Genomic DNA, 19,467 nt, shown 5'->3' with positions numbered 1-19,467 from the left:
TGATTGATTGATTGAGTACTTTATTTATGTAGATTACAATATATACTGGCTTATACACTTATATACAATAGCTTACAATACAGCAAAATTATAGATGAATTTACATAATATAGACTATGGATAATTATATTGTTATGCATCTACATAACTTGGCGGAGCTTTGGACATATCAATGTCCATTCTTCGGAAAGAATATTAAAAATATCCTCCCCACTAACTCTCTACCACAACGTTAATTCAATTAATTAAGCTAAGGATTTATTTATTAATGGAAATTTTGTAAAAGTTAATTCAATTAATTAAGCTAAGGATTTATTTATTAATGGAAATTTTGTAAAAGTTTTAATTGATATAAATATTTAGGAGAAAAAAAACAGAAAATTGATAGAGTAAAATAATTATATAGGTAGATAAGATCAAATTATTGATTAATAAAATGAAGTAGGCTGAAAGTAGTAAGGGTAATCAACTTTCAGTAATATACAGCAGTATGCAGTGGATAATTAAAAACATGAGTTTATATAATATATATATATACACAATTCATTCTATAACAAAAAATAAATTGGATTCAAAATGGCGGTTACAAGATGATATATACTAATAAATATTTCTGTACTAATTGAATATTACACATATTACATGTTTCTCAGATTATACTGGATTGGTGAAAATTATGAAACAGCTTAAAATTTGTTTCACAATGATAATTTGACAGTTTTGGTCTGTCATCTTGTAACCGCCATTTTGAATCCAATTTATTTTTTTTAAATGAGTGGCTGAATCCACACATCAATATCTGATTTCGATACAGAATTCCAAGAGGAAATTAATGGGGAAACCCACACATCGATATCTCAACCTGATTTCGATAAAGAATTCCGAGAGAAAATGAGTGGTGAAATCCGCACATCAATATCTCAAACTGTTTCAAAGTTATTCATATTTAAAGATATGCTAATGAATGAAAGAAAAATGAAAACCTTTGGAAATTTCAGAGACTAACAGAAAGACAGGAGATATTAAATGGAGCACACAAACAAATGGATTATTCAACAATAATTTTATAGAGCTGTAGAATAAAATACTTCCATTATAGGTAAGGTCATAAGCTTATCAAACTATGCTTACCCAGTTTCATTAAGAATTTCCATCAACTGGCGGCTAAAGCCACATCTTGGAGTTGTGGGGTTGCCTTTCATGAAAACCATGACATTCGATCTATTGATTAACAATTTTAGTCTGAAATGAAACATTTGCAAGTTCAGATACTTCAAATAATTAGAATACAATATAATAAAAATGAATTCAGAGAATGTTATAACTTATAAATCAATCTCAATCTACTATAATGAACTAAATGTCGTTTAAAATAATCGCTAGGTGGTATTGACATCGTGGAAAGGCTGTGGAATGGTTAGGCTCAACATTTTCAGTGTTATCTCAATATTAAAGAGATTTTTTAAGCGTTACTAGAGATTTCTGATTTAAAAAATAAAATACAACTTTATTTACATCTTTGGAATTTGATATTGTTGGACATAATTTGCACAACTCAATAAGTTGAATTTTAGAGATTTTCATATTTTCTAGAGAACGCTTCCTTTCTCTTTCTAAAATTGATCGAAACATTAAAACAATAAACGAATAAATAAAAGATTAGAATTCTCTAAGCAGCAGAATAACATACAATGATGTATGAACTTTAAGTGTAAAAACTTTACGGCAATAGAGTTTATCAGTTGAAATTCTATTACTGCATTTGTAAATTGGATCTTACCTCTCGTCTAAATTTTGTTTCTTGGGAAGAAGAGATTTCAGTTCATCACTTTGGACCATTTCTTTCACTATATCAATTCCTCCAACTAATTCTCCATTCACATATAACTGAAAAAATAACACATAGAATTTTACTTGAGTTCTCGTCGAAGAAATATATCTATAATAATTTAATAAGTGGGAGAAGGCAGGAAATACAGAAATATATTGGAGGTAGAAATCAATATCAACAGTAAAATGAAATTGTAGATAAGTGTGAGATATTTGTACGAAATATACGAGTATAGATTTTATCAAATAAGTTCAGACTTGGCCCTCCATTCGAAGAAATAACAGCGTTGCCAAATTGTGTAGAATTGCAACTTTCTCAATTTCTAATTTCACCACAGAACAATATGTAGAATATCATCCCCGATATTACAGTAGTGCTGAATAAATTTCAGGGTTGGAGGATTGGAAGAAAATTAAATTTTTTGATAAAATTGAAAACATCACGAAAATATATATATATGTCTTTCAGAAACATTTTAGCAACAAATTAGCGATCAAAAGTTCATTAAACAAGATAGTATCCTATTATTAAAAACACAGTACAAAATAATAAAAAGTCATTCCTCTGGAAACCCAGAGGACATGATCAATTTTCCAGTATCAATTATTCCAGCAATCGCAAGGATACCTGAGACCCATATGAGAGACCAACTCGTTGAATGTATGGAGGAAAAGAAATTGATGCTGGATGGACAGCAGTGGAAGATCGACAGTGACAGCTGTATTAGCACTGGTTAGCCGTGTCTTGTGCTGCTTTGAGGAGAGAAGATAATGGCTTTATCTTTATGTGACCTGTGTAAGGAATTTGACTGCGAAACAAAAATATATGTCTTTCAGAAACATTTAAGCAACAATGAAACAAAGAAACATTAATGCATGGGATGCAATTGAGGAAGCTGGAGAGGTATGGAGTGCAGGGTGTGATGTTAACGACTTTTGCAGCGTACCTTCAGGATCGGACACAGGTGGCAACAGTAAATGGGATAAGATCACAGCTAATGTTTGTCAGACATGCGGTATCCCAGGGGTCAGTGCTTGGCCCAGTCTTATTCCTCATTCTGGCGTAAGACCTCAGCCTGGAGGAGCAGACACTTCTGTTTGCGGATGACACCACAATATGCACCAGTGAAACTTCACCAGGGGAAGCCAAGGAGCTGTCGCAGGGGAGCCAGTGCAGTGGTTCTAGAGAAACGGGCTGCAAAACTTAACGAAGGAAAGACGCAGCATCTTGTTGGCACCCCAAGCAGGTCACCAAATCCTAATCCAGCCACGGTGGGACTGCTGGGATTCAGTATTGATGGAAAGCTGTCCTGGGGAGTCCACGTGAATGCAGTCTCTACCTGATTGTCCAGAGTCACCTTCCTGCTGAGGAATTGAAATGCCAGGTTCCAGCCTGATATCTTCTGACCTGAGTGCTTACTACGCCGTTCCACAGCAAAATTGGGAACTCTGGGGTCATACAGCGGATGTGAGGGCGGTGCTCATCCTGCAAAAAAAGCCCGAACACTAATGACTAGTAGTGGGCCACGTGAACACTTGAAACTCATCTTTCGGAGGCAGGGGATCCTCACGGGGTATGGACAATACATTCTGTTGAGTATCCGGTTTGTGAGGGAGGTGAACAAGTTGTCAACGAGAGGATCGATCCAAAGACGGAACTTGAGAGGAGCAAGCATGATTGAGCTGCCCAGATGCCGACTCACCAAGACGATATAGAGACATCCATAACTCTTGTGGGAATCATCTGATTGCCACCTGTGATAAACCGGCATAGTTTGTTTATCACTTGTAACAGTTTATTTCAATATTTTATCCAGAGTTCAATTTTGTCATTCCAACATTAAAAATATTTCATCATTCATCTAGTTTCATTAAATCAATTTCAACATAGGAAATCAACAAATTAAATTCCTATATTGGTGACCCCGACATGATCAACAGCAAGCATTTTTACAGGTATTTCATGTGAGTAAAAGTAACCTAGATACGTTACTCAAGTTATCCACCACGATGAATGAAAAACAAATTCATGCTTGACGTGAACAATTTACAATTCACAATTACAGCATCAATTGGATAACTTTTGCCGAGAATTAAAAAAAAAAATATTTTTAAAACTTTGATTAGGCTAACCCATAAGAAGTTTCCAAATACCTATTCATTAATTTTGCCTTGAACACTTTCAAGTTTGTCTTAAAAAGTTTTTAAAGATGGGTAGCAAGTTTTAATTTCTACAAAAAAAAAATTACATTTTCCTACAGTTACCCAAGAAAGTGCTCATTCCCGCATTAATTATAGTACGCAAAATGCCTTATTCCCACACCCAGTGCGGGAATGTAGATTTGAGTGCGGCAAAGTACTTTGCCGCACTCCAAATTTGCAACATAACAACACAACATAGTTAACACGCTTTATGACGGTAGAGTGCGGCAAAGTAAAAGAAATGTTGGTAAACCTGAATATGTTGCTGGCTGGAAATTTTTGTAAAACAGCTGATTATTACCGCGAGATATTGGATAATGAACAGTAAATAAACAAGAAGTTTTGATAGTATTCAATATCAGTATTTTATTTCTATTCAATTTATCATGAACGATTTTTTATGTGTGAGATGCCTATATTTTTAACTGGAATACATTGGAAACATTTATCGACCATTTTTATGATCAAGGTATCAAGTATTTTTATATCTTTATTTATGGTACTTTTGTGGCTAGGTTACTCGTATTAGTGATACTAAAGCTTATATTATATGCTTATTATATTATAATTATGCTTATTAAAGCTTATGTTATATTATTTCAAAACAATAATGTATCCATTAGGTTTGAAACATAAATATTTACACTTCAAAAAAAGTAATTCAGTTCTTCAACTCCCTGAAAAATCTCTACTCACATTTTCGTAGAACAACTTCAATGAATGCTGTTGATGAATTAGAAACAGAATACAGAATAGATGTTATTGAATACCGTAAACAAAAACACTGGATTTACAATATACTGTTTACTCAACAGTGACTTGAATGATTGAAGTTTAGCATTTTAGGTAAATGTAATGTCTATATAATATAATTTAATCACGTTTTAAATAATGCAGTATAACCTTAATTATACGTTTCATGCTGCTACTGGTCGCTTGGCCAGAAAAGCAGAAAGGCCAAATTGACACGTTTACTAATGTATTTACAAGAAAAAACAAGCTGAAACTATATTTTTACACTAACTGTGTATAATATATCATTCAGACTCAAACTTCATGAAATTTGGAACTAGAATAAATAGTACACATGAAAATTTCGTAGAATGATCATGTTAGACTTAAGTCTATCCTGAGGGCTGATCACTAGCCTAATCCTTAATCAGTCCTGGAAATATTAGCTTATTTATTTATTTACATTACTAGCAGGAACCCGTGCTTCGCAAGGATCTATTTTCAAACTTGATAATCTGAAAACTTGACGTAATAAAGTTTTGAAGTATTGAAAATAGGCCTATAACCATCCTTGGTTGATTAAGAATCTAGCCTATATGCAAATATTCAAGTCCAGTAGTTCAGACGTGATGATGCGTCAAACATAATTTTCCTATCCCGTGCGTGTATAACCCAACTCTTTATTTTATTATAGATATGGTTAACGACTGCAAGAGATGGAGTGTGGAACAGAATAGTTGTGAAACTATGATAGCGCCAGAAGTGTCTCAAACTCAATAGTAGGTACTACATGAACTTTTTGAAAGTGATTTAAAAAAAAAAGGTTAAAACAACAGAACTGAAAGTTGTCAACCTAATCATTCTACCTCCATTTAGAGAGGATTTTGTTTGAGCTGAATGAAATCTTCTATATTATATATAAAAATGAATGTCTGTTTGTGTGTTTGTTCCCTATGACTTGAAAAATACTTGACATAACGGCATGAAACTTTGGGAATATGTTGTGTGAATATTGGGGATGGTTTCTGACCAGAAATTTTAATAGGGTGGCTAATAATGATTATTTATTAATCCATTTTACAGTCCTATGTTTTCGAAATTTTCGGCCTAGCGGCTACCGAGGAACGAAAAAATGATCATGATTCAAGATCATATTGAGATAATATGATTCAGCATCTTAAGTTACCAGCTGTAATAAACACATCACCCAATGATAAATTGTGTAGGCTATTGATATTACAACGGTAGTTTGGATTTGAAGTGTAGTTGATTGGTACCAGCTGTAGATAATGGTTCCTTAGAAGACCTATACAAATAATTATCACTCCCCTATCATTGAGTACCATAGCCGGAAAATGTTGGAAAAAAATTATTCACCTCATGGAATAGAGTTTTTCATATTGCATTCATTAATGACAGAATAATTTTTAAAAAATTTAAATTTAGCTTAGCTTATATTCAACCTAAAATGGAAGATGGAAACAATATGTAATTCCTGGTGATTCATCGTACATTGCATATTTTCTGGACCATCTATTGACAATCAACAACTATGAAAACATTGAATTCATCTTTGAAACACTGATTCATCCTATCTATTTCCTTTTTAATTCAACACTTTACTGTTAGATATTACTATCAATCGATTGAGAAGAATATGTTTTGGGAATAATGAATGCTGCATGACTAAGCACATAGGAAGTTCGTATTCAGATGTAAATGAAAATATTGATTGTCAGATAAATTTCATGATTCACCAAATAAAGTAAAGTGTGACATGAGATACATTGACTTTTTGGCGGTACGAAGTTTGCCAGGTAAGATAGTTGTAAATAAAGCTTTATCATTAATAGTCAACGCTGAAAAAAGACAGGCTCAATCACCAGGAATACTATAAATTCTATGAAGGACCAGTGAGCCATTAATTTTGAGTAGTTCAATCACTTCCATTATGGACACTGGATACATTATGGACAATCAATACGTATGAAATTTATTAGCTACAAAAAAAAAACTTTGAAGTGACTCCGACTACTACAATATGAATAACCATTGAGATCAAATATAAGAAATTGCTCACATCTCTCATCAACTCGTACTTTTTGTTCACAAAATATTAACACAAAAATATAAGTTACATTGAATGAACTCACGGCTAGTACTAAAGTTTGTCTTTTTCTGGCTGTGCTACAAATAAATGTAGGTTTATGTTTGACATCTCGTTTTTGTAATCTTGTTGACTATTAAGAAATTTTTGTTTGCAATAAAATTTGAATTTGAAAAAAGAATTATCAACAATTCCTAACCAAAGAAAATCTCTGTGCTCTGTTCTAATCAGAATGTATGAGACTCCACATACAGCTGATAGAAGGCGCAAAACGAACTGGTCAAGTATAAAACAATGGAACAAACACGTGGCAAGCTCGCGCTTTCGATCCACAGAAAATTAAATTTGATCAGCTGATTGATAAAATTATTTTAGGCTTTCCAATGATTACAACCTTAGACCAGTTATAGAATAGACACAGCTCATTTTATATTCATACTGAAAGTCGATGAAGCCAACATCTACTGCAAAATCCACCCATCTAGACATCACAACAGTGACATCACGCATCGTAAAGAAATTATAGAAAACTTTTTTGAGTTTGTTGTGTAAGTGTTTGTGGTGTTTAACTTACATTGTTGTTAGCTTGGTTGTGACGTCAAGATGGGTGGATTTGGCAGTAGATGTTGGCTTCAGAGGCTAGACTTCCCAGCGTGTCTATTCTATAACTGGTCTAAGATCACAACATATGTTAGAATATCATGTGTCAATTATCTCAGTTCCATATTGCATTCACCTTACCATGTTCATAACCTTACTAAATAGGATCCTTTTTCATCCTTGGAAAACCCTTAGAGGCAGAATATCTCAAAATCCGTTCTTAGTGCGCGTCTAGCATGTTTGAAGAATATTTGTGCAGAGGTTAGGCCAATTAGTTTGAGCTGTAGTGTGATTTTACATGGAAATTTTCAAAAAATACCCTTTCCTGGACCCCTTTCTGCTCCTGGTCGGAATTTTTCTGCATAGATCTATTTTTTTTTCGTAGCTGAACAAAAAAGTTCCTCATCACTTTGCTGTGCAATGAGCGGTTAAAAAGTACAATATTTTTGGGAGGCCCCAGCTCCCTCAGGGGGGCAAATTTCTGAAAATCCTTTCTTAGTGGATGTTTTGAGGCTATCATAAACAATTGTGCAAAATTTCAAGTTTGTAGGATCAGTAGTTTGGGTTGTGGTGTGATTTCAGTTTGTCGGGGCTTAGCCTTTTATAGATATAGCCTTTTTTAATAGAAAAATTAAAACATAAGCTTACAGCTTTGATCGCATAGACAAATTAATCAATAAAACAAATTAATGGGCACCGTATAAGTATAAGCAAAGTTTTGCTGCAAAACTTTTGTGTTTTTGGATAGGAGAATATTAAACTGTTAGTCACGGGTGAAGTATAACGTTTGTGAGGCTCATTGATGGCTCAAAAACATATCCAGACATGTGATATGGCTATTTCTACACTTGCTGATGACTTCTTGTAGATGAAGTATTATTATAATTGAATCTCATATAACTTTATAATATTCATTCTATTGTCATTTAGACTGAATGTGGAACAATTCTGTTGTGGAATGGTTGCAATATTTATTATCAGCATTAAAAATACTAAAGATCTACACAAACAAACATTTTATTTGGTATAGGACATGTTCACCATCTGACTTTTCACATTCTATGGTAACTGTAGGAAAGATGTGCAATACGTGCGCAAAGTGCCACTTTGCTGCATCGAAAGAAACGTTTACGCACGAGCCGTAGGCGAGTGCGGAATGATGGTTTCTTCTTTGCTGCACTCAAGAAACCATCATTCCGCACTCGCCTACGGCTCGTGCGTAAACGTTTCTTTCGATGCAGCAAAGTGGCACTTTGCGCACTAGTTGCACAAATAACTATTCTGAAGCATGAATCAAGTGAATATAATAGAGAGAGACCACTTTTTGAATTCCGCCAAACATCTGGATTGGGAAAGAGTAATATTTCTTGATGAAGCATGGATGAATGACAGTACTTTAGGAATGGGAAAGATGAGTATACATTCAAGGATTAAACACTTGGTTTATTTACCACCAAATAACTCAACCAATTATCATTCATCTAACTACCACCAAATAACTCAACCAATTATCATTCATCTCTGAGTTTTCGATGGATATACAATATGTCGAAGGTACCCAACTGCAGAAGATAACACCAGAGAATTCTTCTCTTTCATTGGAACGTTATCCATTCCTGGATCACCACTTACTGTGCTCTGTGATGTATCTACAGAGAAACCTTGACCGTTTATTCACAAGCTTTTAGACGAAAAGTCTTTGACAGCCTCCACAACCTGAGTCGTTTTCCTCCACGTCAATTACAACGATGTTCTCCTTTGAATTACGAATTAAGTGCCGCAAATGGAAGCCAGCATACATCCTTCAAGACGACTCACCTCAGCCTTCCCACCCTGTTCCAGAAAAAAAGTGAGCTTCAAAATTTCGGATGGCCAAATCGTCTGCCCGGGGGGTGGGTAATGTGGGAATCATCTGATTGCCACTTGTGATGAACTGGCATAGTTTGTTTATCACTTGTAACAGTTTATTTCAAAATTTTATCCAGAGTTCAATTTTGTCATTCCAACATTGAAAATATTTCATCATTCATCTAGTTTCATTTAATCAATTTCAACATACGAAATCAACAAATTAAATTCCTATACTCTCAATCAAGATGTTTCAAAGAGAATCAGGGATTTGGAGGCTGGCAAATTCACGAGGACCATGAAGACATGTCTGCAAGTGAATACTCTCTATTGCCTCGATGAGTTCCTGGGAAGCTCGTTTGAGGACTTGTGACACTACCCAGATGTGATACTGCCAATCCAGGATCCTGGTCATAGGCGAAGCAGAAGGTGTTCAATAATTGTTCAGTAGTTTTTATTGTATTGTATGAATGTTGTCAAGTACCCTCAATTTTAGATAAGATAAAGGGTATTTGATAACTTTTATGGTGTTCAAATACCTGAGGATAGGTGGGCCAGTTGGAGTACTTCTTTAGACCTTCCCTAACATCATTATCGGCAAGAATATCGAAGGTTTTATACTCAGTGTTGTTCGACTCGAGAATCTCGATCATTTGTCGACTGAATCCACATCGAGGTTCATTGGGAGAACCTTTCATAAATAGCATGACTGGAGCCGATTCTATGAGAGACTTCAGTCTTGAATTGATGTCCACAGCAGGCACGGCTGTTGGTTCAGCAACGGGAGTCTTAGATGCCTGCAAAAAATAGTTTATTTTCAATTTTATTCCAAAATTTGTTTGAATAATTTTTTTGTAATTTCATTTATAGGCAGAAAACCTAAATAAATCAATAATTATTATTGTATATTAACTCATTATTTGTGGAATTTATACAATACGATAGGGAACAAGAAGCAGACAATGTCCAAAACCTCTTTATTCAGTACCTCTAAAAGACCCATGATAATAGTTGTCTATAAATGGTTATCAAATTGCAGGATAATTTATTTATTTATTCATTCATAGATAATAGATACAATCCAGGTTAGAAAAAGAGACATTTGCCCAAAACCTGCTTTTAACATTAATAATGTAAAATAAATAGTCCACAGTTTAGGTTGTGTCCACAGTTTAAGTTCATGATTTAATAATAACTTATAGGCGCAAATTTAAAATATCGTAAAATATCCTTTTTATTATCATCTATTATCAGCTCGATGGTGATACATTTTAGGAACTAAAATTGGAAACGAGAATTAAAATTATTATTCTATCATTATAAATTGCAATTTTCCAGTGGTTTATTTATTATTATTGGTTGTTTATTTTATGTTAGAAGCCTCTCGCTGATTTAGTGTATAAGTGCAGCATACAAGTTCAACAGTTAGTGACCAGCCTAAGGGACAAAACATATTGTAGAGGCAAAGGTAGGGTAGAAGATAGAATAGAACAAATACATTTAGATACATGCAACAGTCTCAGTTACTTTCTCTGATACACTAGAGTTAACGAGAGATTTCATCGATCACGATCCTGTGCCAAACAGTCAATCACTCTCCAATCACCACCCCTAGCCACCAAATTTCTCCGGAGGTCATCACACAATCTTTTCCTAGGTCTTCCTGCTCGCCTTCTTCCCTCCGCCTTACATTCTCATAACAGTTTTAGTAGCCTCTCCTCGCACATCCTTATTACGTGGCTCAGCCATCTAAGCTGCCCTTCCTCCATCCTCTGAGTGATTGGATTAGAGTTGAACAGAGCTCTTATAGCCTCATTTCTCAGTCGGTCTCTTCTTGTCTTTCCAATCACTCTACGTAGGAAGCGCATTACTTGGGCCTGCAGCTTACTTCTCTCTGTCAAAAATTTTTAATAGGATATTTTTAATATTCTTTCAGAAAAATGGACATTGATATGTCCAAAGCTCCGCCAATTTATGTAGATGCATAACAATATAATTATCTATAGTTATTACAAATTGCTTTTTTCATATCATATACAGTTCAATAATTATTTTCTTAGTATATATTATGTAAATTCATCTATAATTTTTCTGTACTGTAAGCTATTGTATATAAGTGTATGAGCCAGTATATATTGTAATCTACATAAATAAAGTACTCAATCAATCAATCAATCAAAGTCCACGTCTCGGAAGGGTATAACAAAGTAGGAACATTTGTGGGCCAGAAGACTGCCGTTTTCGCTTTCTGGCTGACATCTTTCATATTAAGGGACCCTCTTGATAGCGCTTAGTAGAGTCTACCACCAGAAGCAGAAGCAGCCATCACCTTAGTTTTGTCTATGCTTATCTCCATCTTTTTCTTTTCCAGTTCCTCATTCCAGATGTTTGTTATGCTGAAAATCCTCTTCCTTGGCAGCCAAAAGGACAAGATCATCTGCATAAGCCAGCTTTGAGACTTGCACTCTCTGTAGTCGCCAGTGACCCACTGTCTATTTTCTCTATCTTTGCAGACCTTCATCACTCAATCCACCAATATAACAAAAAGATACGGTGATAGAATATCTCCTTGCCTTACTCATGCTCTTGTTTAAAATTGCTCAGATCAGCTGTTCCCGACGCTCACATAGTTTCTACAGCTTCTGTAGTAGCTCTGGATGGCCTTCAACACGTTTTCGTTCACTCTCCTATCTCGTAATTCCTTCCATAAAGTATTCCAGGGTACTCTGTCAAATGCTTTGATGAGGCCTATAGAACACAAGTACACGTTTTTGACATAGGACTTGTTGAAGGATAAAAATTGCATCTTGAGTACTTCTACCATATCTGAAGCTAAATGGCTCCTCCTCAAGGTCTGATTCAATAAAATATTTCAGCCTCTCATGCAGAATTCTTGAGTAGAGCTTGCCGGGTATGCTCAGAAGCGATATTCCCCTGTGGTTACTACATTCTCTATTGCCCCCTTTTTTGTAGATGGGAATCATTACAGATACTTCCCAGTCTTTAGGAATTACAATAATACTGAATAAATGATCAACTTTAATAAAAAAAATATATAACTAATATAAAATATTTTCACACGAATCCACACTTACGAGCAAAGGTGTCAAGTTGTTTTACGGTAATGATCTACAAGAATAACATATTTTTTCTGCCGCTGATGCTCACATACATTTCTAAATCGCAGTTGTGTAATGAGGTGAGGGATAATAGAAAGAAATTCCTGTTGGCAAGCAAGTGACTGGTGGAGATTGAAGCTGAAAAGCACGGACCACTGGGCAACATCGATAAATACTTCAACTCGCTAAATTATAATTATTTTTTTCTCACGTGTACTTACATGAATGTTGACTTTCTTTGATAATTCGGTTGGATTAGCGCCATCTATCCTATCAACAAGTTTACCAGATCGCAGTAGGACAAAAGTTGGCACTGCTGACACCGAATACTTGACGCACACTTCTGGAATCTCTTCAGCCTGGCATTTCACAAATTTCACATCCTAGAAAAACAGGAGAACTATTGTTAATACTACTGTTAAAACTATTGTTAAAGCTTGCTAACACCAAACTAAAACAAGAAACGAGTGAGAGATTCTCGTGAATCACTTGATACCTGGACTAGTTCCTTCTATGAGCTAAATATTTTATATTAACACTAAACTGTTTTCTTAACTTGAATAGATCAGTTCACACCAAAAAATACTCATAGACGATTAGGTAGACTAATAATATTCAAGAGTTCATGTGCTTAATCAAGGAATGAAATGTATGTATGGTGATCAGAGATTTGGTTTGGGTGAGTCTAGGCTATTAATTGATTTGTAGGTAGGTTATGAAAGAATCCATCTGTACTTGAATCTGTGTTCTGAATTACTCTTGTTGCTGGCAGATTAAAAATGAGGCATCCGTGCTGAGTCAGCACATTCTCGAGATCCTTGTAGCTTTGCTCCTCAGGCTTCAGTATGTTTAAATTGGTATCTCCTAAAACAACTATCTTGAAGCAGGACGATGTCAGTATTCATCATCGTCAAAGTATTCACATCCATCCTAGCACTGAAAATCAGTCTTGTTTTGGCGGTGGCTTCTTTTGTCGTTCTTGTGCTGAAAAGAAGTGTCTTGTTTTGGCGGGGCGAGTACATGACTAATTTCTCTACCTGGAAAACAGTCTCTGGTTGTTGCTATCAGCTCTTGTCGTTTATGTCAGTATGAAGATTTGCTGGGAAGTAAACTGGTTTGAATTTTGGAACAGACTGTACTTTCTTGGAAATATTCTATTCATAACTCAGTGTGACTGGGAAGTAAACTGGTTTGAATTTTGGCACAGACTGTACTTTCTTGGAAATATTCTATTCATAACTCAGTGTGACTGGAGAATTAGTGTGTGTGACCATTCATGAGACAATACTCCTGTGTGACATTGTATCTTATCTCAACCTTATTTAGTTCTATTGCTTTCTCTCTCACTCTCACTCGCTCTCTCTCCCTCCCTTCCTCTATCTAACCATCTCTCTATCACTCCTGCGCCACTTTCTCACACACACATTCTCGCATTCTCTCTCTCTTACCGGTTGTGTGCTAATTGGAGCTATACTATTTTATATCCTTTTCACAGAATCGACAATTCAAATGGCATTCAATCTTTATTCTCATTATTAAATTTTTCATACAAGGAAAATCATCGTTTATATAATAATGTCATTTAATAAGCAATACTGTATTTTGATGTGAATCAGTGTATAAGGTACAGTTTATAGTTTACAGTATTATTATTGAAGGATATTATTCTATAAATCAATAATTTTTATTAATTTCACACAGTGTGAAATTACATTCAAATTGCATTCTATATTCATTTTGATTAGTAATATTATTCATACTTCTCTCCTTTCTTTTTCCTCAGAGTTTTGTTATTATTTCATACAATGCTTCAGACATATATCTTCTACCTATCTTGAATTTGATTTTTCCATGTTTACATTCCTAAATTTTTTTGTGTCAATTATATTCATTACTCTCAACTCTTGCTTGTAATATTGTTAATTCCCCCATTCCACTGGGTAGGATTGTATAATATAGTTGATGTAGCATCGTACTGGAGGGTTGATGGTTGAATGTGAGAGAGGGCCGGTTGTGCAAAAAAACTGAAGCAGCAATTCAATTAAATCCTCTCTTCTTCACTTTCTCACTATATCCCTCAGAAACACACTCAAGTAAAATATACAATCCCTTACACTGAAATAATTTGACTCTTTCAATTTATGTGCTCCCAACTTGATAATACCGCCCGTTGTTCTCGCAATATATTTATTGAACGAGCGTTAGCAAGTTCTTACGTTTCACTCAAGTTCAAAGTTGTTGTCAGTCTGTGGGTTTGTTTGTTTGAATGTACTACAACAACTTTATAAAGAGTTGATCGATCAGCTTCAAATTTTGAACATGCACTCTTCGAACCTTTTTACAGGTCAAGTTCGTTGAACAAAATATTTTACTCACTTCTTCGTCCTTTCTCAGGATATAAAAGTAACATTGAAAGTACATGAGATAAAATAACTTGCTCCTGTGTGTCTGCCTGACTATTATATCCTTCAGTAGCATTCACGTAATATTAATGATAAAAATTGTGATAGTAGTTGCTATGTTGTTGGTATTATTGATTTAACGAATTTGAATTTTGATTCTGAATCATTTACCCATATGGAGAAACCTATGAAGTTCTATGGATTCACATAGGCCTACAGCTTAATATTGATAGGAAAAGAGCTTAATTTTCCTTTTCCAAAGATAATTTGACAGTGGGCTCCACTGGGAATCTTATGAAAATTAAAAAAAAAAATTCTGTTGGTAGCTTCAAAATTTTGGTCTGCCATCTTGGTTCTGCCACATTGAATCAAACATTTCTTATGGGAAGGTTTTAATACAAGATTCAAAAATAGAATTTCAAGAGATAATGAATGGTGGAAATCGCCCATCAATTTATATCAAACCGTTTCAAAGAATATTCACATTCTAGTGTTGAAGTTTTTGGATATCCATGATACAGAAATATTGCTCGCCTAGAACAGGATAGATAATTCATCACATATTCTTATTATTATCCTTCCCTAACAACCTATGTTAAGCGTTTATACAGTCGCTGCAGAGAGAGATTTCTGTGATATATTTATATAACTGAATAATACTATATACATACTATATAATTGTACTATCCTATATTATTAAACGAGCAATTTCTTTTTAGATGTTTTTATGTTTATATATATATATTATCTGCATGTGATCGGATCTTGAACACGGCTCTAATGATTCTCACGAGATTTGGAACAAAGTAGGTTTATGATATGAAAATTCGATTGCACTAGGTCTCAACCCTGGGATAGCTCGCTGAAGGACATTAAAAGGATAAATACATCCTTGGAGAAACAGCTGGAAATTTTGTCGTCTGTCGATACCGTGATCGAAATGAGTGAACAAGTGCATGTGTGGGATCATTCAGCAGATCTCACGAAAAGAAGAATTCAAGAAGAAAAACTTATTTTCGTTTATTTCTCTTTTTTTTAGAAAACATGTTTACTTCGGAAAGTCCAAAATAGTAACTCGATTCTGTTAGTGTAGAATAGTACATAGTATATTAACAAATATTGTAGCAAACATAGTATATCATTTGTAAGAATATAATTTTGAATAGTTCTCAAAATCATGGAATGAAAGGAATTGATAGGTCTCGAGCAAGCAGCTGTATCGTTATCACTAGATACAATGTCAACAAACTCTAGATTAGATAATAACGGCTCTCCAGGCTACAGTTTTGAACAGCCAAATAAAAATGAAAGTATTATTGCTATTTATTTAATAATATAAAATATATAATATTTCAAGTTAGGTTCTTTGGTAATTACTAGTCGGCGACCTAAATAATCGGTCGAGCCATATAATTTGAGAACTAGCCAGACACCTTGTGGCAAATTTAGTTGCGTATAAATAGCATTCACTTAAACTATGATCAGAGGGTTAGTAAACAAGCATGGCATGTCAATGTAAAAGAAAAAGCATTTTAGAAAATACAAGAATATTTATTAAGTCATACAAGCATGAACAAAATGTATAAAAAAATAAAAAGATTAAGGAAATGGGATGTAACTTTATTCAGTGCATGAATACATTTGTAGTTTTAGGATACGCCAATCATAGTGCAGTATTTGACCAGCAGTAAAGGCAAATTAATTCAAAAAATACACATATTTATTATATAAACAGTAAGAAATTGTAAACTACACAGTACCCAGATTTGTGTAACAAATATAAAATAAATATCTAAGATAAAAATATTTGCTCTTTAGGTTGTAACATAGCAGTTTGGTATGGACTATTTTTGACAACTTTGAATTACATCATTGCATAGTAGTGAGGCTAGTGAGGCCACCAATTATTTTATACAAATTAAAAATACGGAAGTGTGGTTGTGAAAAAGAATAAGGGTAGGTCCAAGCACTTGCTCGCTAGAGGTCACCAGGGACAGCCACCAATTTATAGAGCACAAGACTAGATCCCTTTTTAAATAATTGTATGTTTAGAGATCCAAATTACTAATTATAAATTAATTGCATAAGACTCAGTGAAGTTGTAATATAACAGGAGTCATTAAATTTAAATAAGCCCCTTGAAGAAAACAACAGCAGCCCACCAGAAAGGCCGAGGACATCAAAACGAATCTGGACTGCCATCAAAATTGTGAATTTTGACATGTGAGTTCAATTGAAAAATTATTTAGGAGGGCCCTCAGTGCTTCGAAATTATCACGATTAAATAAAGCTAGCTTGTCGAAAGGTTATTTGAATATTAAAAGTAATATCAAAACTTGTGCAAGTATTAAAACGTAAAGGGAATATTTTTCAAGAAACATTTATGAGATTAACTGTTAAATATGCACAGAGGGAATATTTATTAATATTTGATTTATTGTAATGATATGCTCACTCATATATATTTATCAGTAATTTATTAGATGTTTGAAAGGCTCATGTTTATAAGATAAATATCGATTTATACAATTTCCACCAGAGGCCAAATCCAAGCCCTGAGATATACCGGGTGTCTATAAATGAATATCGGGGTTTTAACGCTTTATAAGATTTATTACATTATACTTACAGTTATTAATGATATGTCAAATGAAAGAGCAACTCAAACAGTTTTATATACAAGCTTACAAGTGTTCTATGTGAGCACCATTTGACACACGGCACACATCAAGTCTATAGCCGAGTTCTTCCCAAACGTTAAGTAGTGTGTCTTCTGTAATTGTTGCAACAGCTGCTTCAATCCTCTTTCATAATTCAAGGAGGTCAGCTGATAACGGAGACACATACACACGATCCTTGATGAAACCCCAAAGGTAAAAATCGCATGGCGTTAGGTCGGGTGACCGTGGAGGCCACGCTTAGCAAGCTCTGTCATTGGGCCCCTTGCGGCCAATCCAGCGGTCGGGTACAGTTACGTTCAACCAATTGCGTACTTCGTTATGCCAGTGAGGTGGCGCACCATCTTGCTGGAAAATGAAGTTCTCTAGTTCATATTGTTCCAACTGAGGAATGAGCCATTGCTCTAGTGTATCAAGGTAAGAAGTACCAGTTACAGTCGCTATGTTTGCTATACCGCATTCTAGCGGATCGCCGCGGAAACATTTCATGCACATGCGCACTGGTGCCAACGAACAAAAACTGTTTGAGTTGCTCTTTCATTTGACATATCATTTATAACTGTAAGTAATAAATCTTATAAAGCGTTAAAACCCCAATATTCATTTATAGACACCCGGTATATATATATATATATATATATTCTGAGATTTATATTTTATATTTTTCATATTTATTTGGAAATAAGATTCATAAATTTTTACTCGACAAGCAACAGCAAGTCGACAACTGAGCTGTATAATTTGAAAGTATATGCTGATTAAAGAAGCACATGGTAATAATTCGTGCTAAGAGACAAAGTCATTTATTATTGAGCAGCCTGTGATATTTTTTGATAAATATTTATTCTCATATTATTTTTATATTTGTTGCTCTATATTTTTTATTTATTGCTTGTTAATTTTTCATGTAATTATATTATTCTTGTGTTTATTGAATGGTGTACCCTTCATTTATTATCCTATCTCCATGCATGACCAATCTTGTTATATTCTATTTTATTATTATTATTGACATATTATTAAAATTATCAACCAACTGTATTCTTCACCGAATAAGTTGGATCAATCGGCAATATACAGCATTGATTGTTAAATCTTTGGAAATAATACGTTCCCGAGATTTATTTAAATTATCCAGGACCAATACATCTGATTTGAAGAATTCAAAGATCATAGTATTAAGTTGCAGCAGCAATATAAATTAATAGAATTTATAAGGTATTCTGATAGAGTGTCGCCTTTGATTCCGCTCGGTATCATTTTGCATTGCTGACCACTTTGTTGAATGGTGGCAAGTGGCATTGGTGGCGATACCGCATTGTCCAGTACAAAAATCAGAGTCCTTATATCTATCTACCTCGCCTGCATCTATATCTGTGGAGTCTACCAAATCAGTCACAAAAACTGTGAACTGTTGAAGCGGCCGACGTTTGCAGCCAGCAAAAGCAGAGAATTGTTTAAACTCCTGGAAGAGCTGATAAGAAATTGGTGCTATTTTTCTTTCAGGAGTTACAAAAAATATTATTTATATTCAAAAATTTATGCTCTACCGACTGCGGCCAAGCAGGGCACATGTTACGAAAAAATAACATTACGCATTCTAAATGAAATTCATAGTATATCTATTTGTAATATTGATGATGTGTTTGTTTTCTTAAGTGTGAATAAATTGTTATTTTGATGAGTGATAGCAGCTTGACCTAGATTGTGATTTGGACTTTAGTATAAATTTGAAAAGTTTTGGGCATAAGCCTGTTGTGCCTCCTCATATGACTGTGAAAATGATTGTATGACTGAGAAAATGAATAAATAAATATAAACTATAAATTCAATCTTTCGTTACGAATTTTCTATGCTTTTACTCTCCAGAGCAAAGCTTGGTCCCCCAATATTATTTGACTAAACGAGTCACCCAAATGAGGGGATTCAGAATAGAAAAAAATTGAAAA

The 19,467-nt window shown here is 34.3% G+C and overlaps 1 protein-coding gene across 1 annotated transcript in view; it reads right to left on the bottom strand.

Moving 5' to 3' along the window:
- LOC111048799 (glutaredoxin-3) overlaps positions 1-19,467 on the bottom strand; it is a 65,522-nt gene that overhangs the window by 38,577 nt on the left and 7,478 nt on the right. Inside the window, exons 3-6 of the mRNA XM_039419954.1 lie at positions 12,660-12,821; positions 9,859-10,116; positions 1,781-1,887; positions 1,132-1,242 (exon numbers count right to left, since the gene is read on the bottom strand). Coding sequence (XP_039275888.1) covers positions 1,132-1,242; positions 1,781-1,887; positions 9,859-10,116; positions 12,660-12,821 — 638 coding nt within the window. The remainder of the gene's footprint in view (positions 1-1,131; positions 1,243-1,780; positions 1,888-9,858; positions 10,117-12,659; positions 12,822-19,467) is intronic.

This window comes from Nilaparvata lugens, chromosome 2 (genome assembly GCF_014356525.2).
Source record: "Nilaparvata lugens isolate BPH chromosome 2, ASM1435652v1, whole genome shotgun sequence".
In the NCBI taxonomy this organism is placed as follows: Eukaryota; Metazoa; Arthropoda; class Insecta; order Hemiptera; family Delphacidae; genus Nilaparvata; species Nilaparvata lugens.
This window is presented reverse-complemented; position numbering and strand designations above follow the sequence as displayed.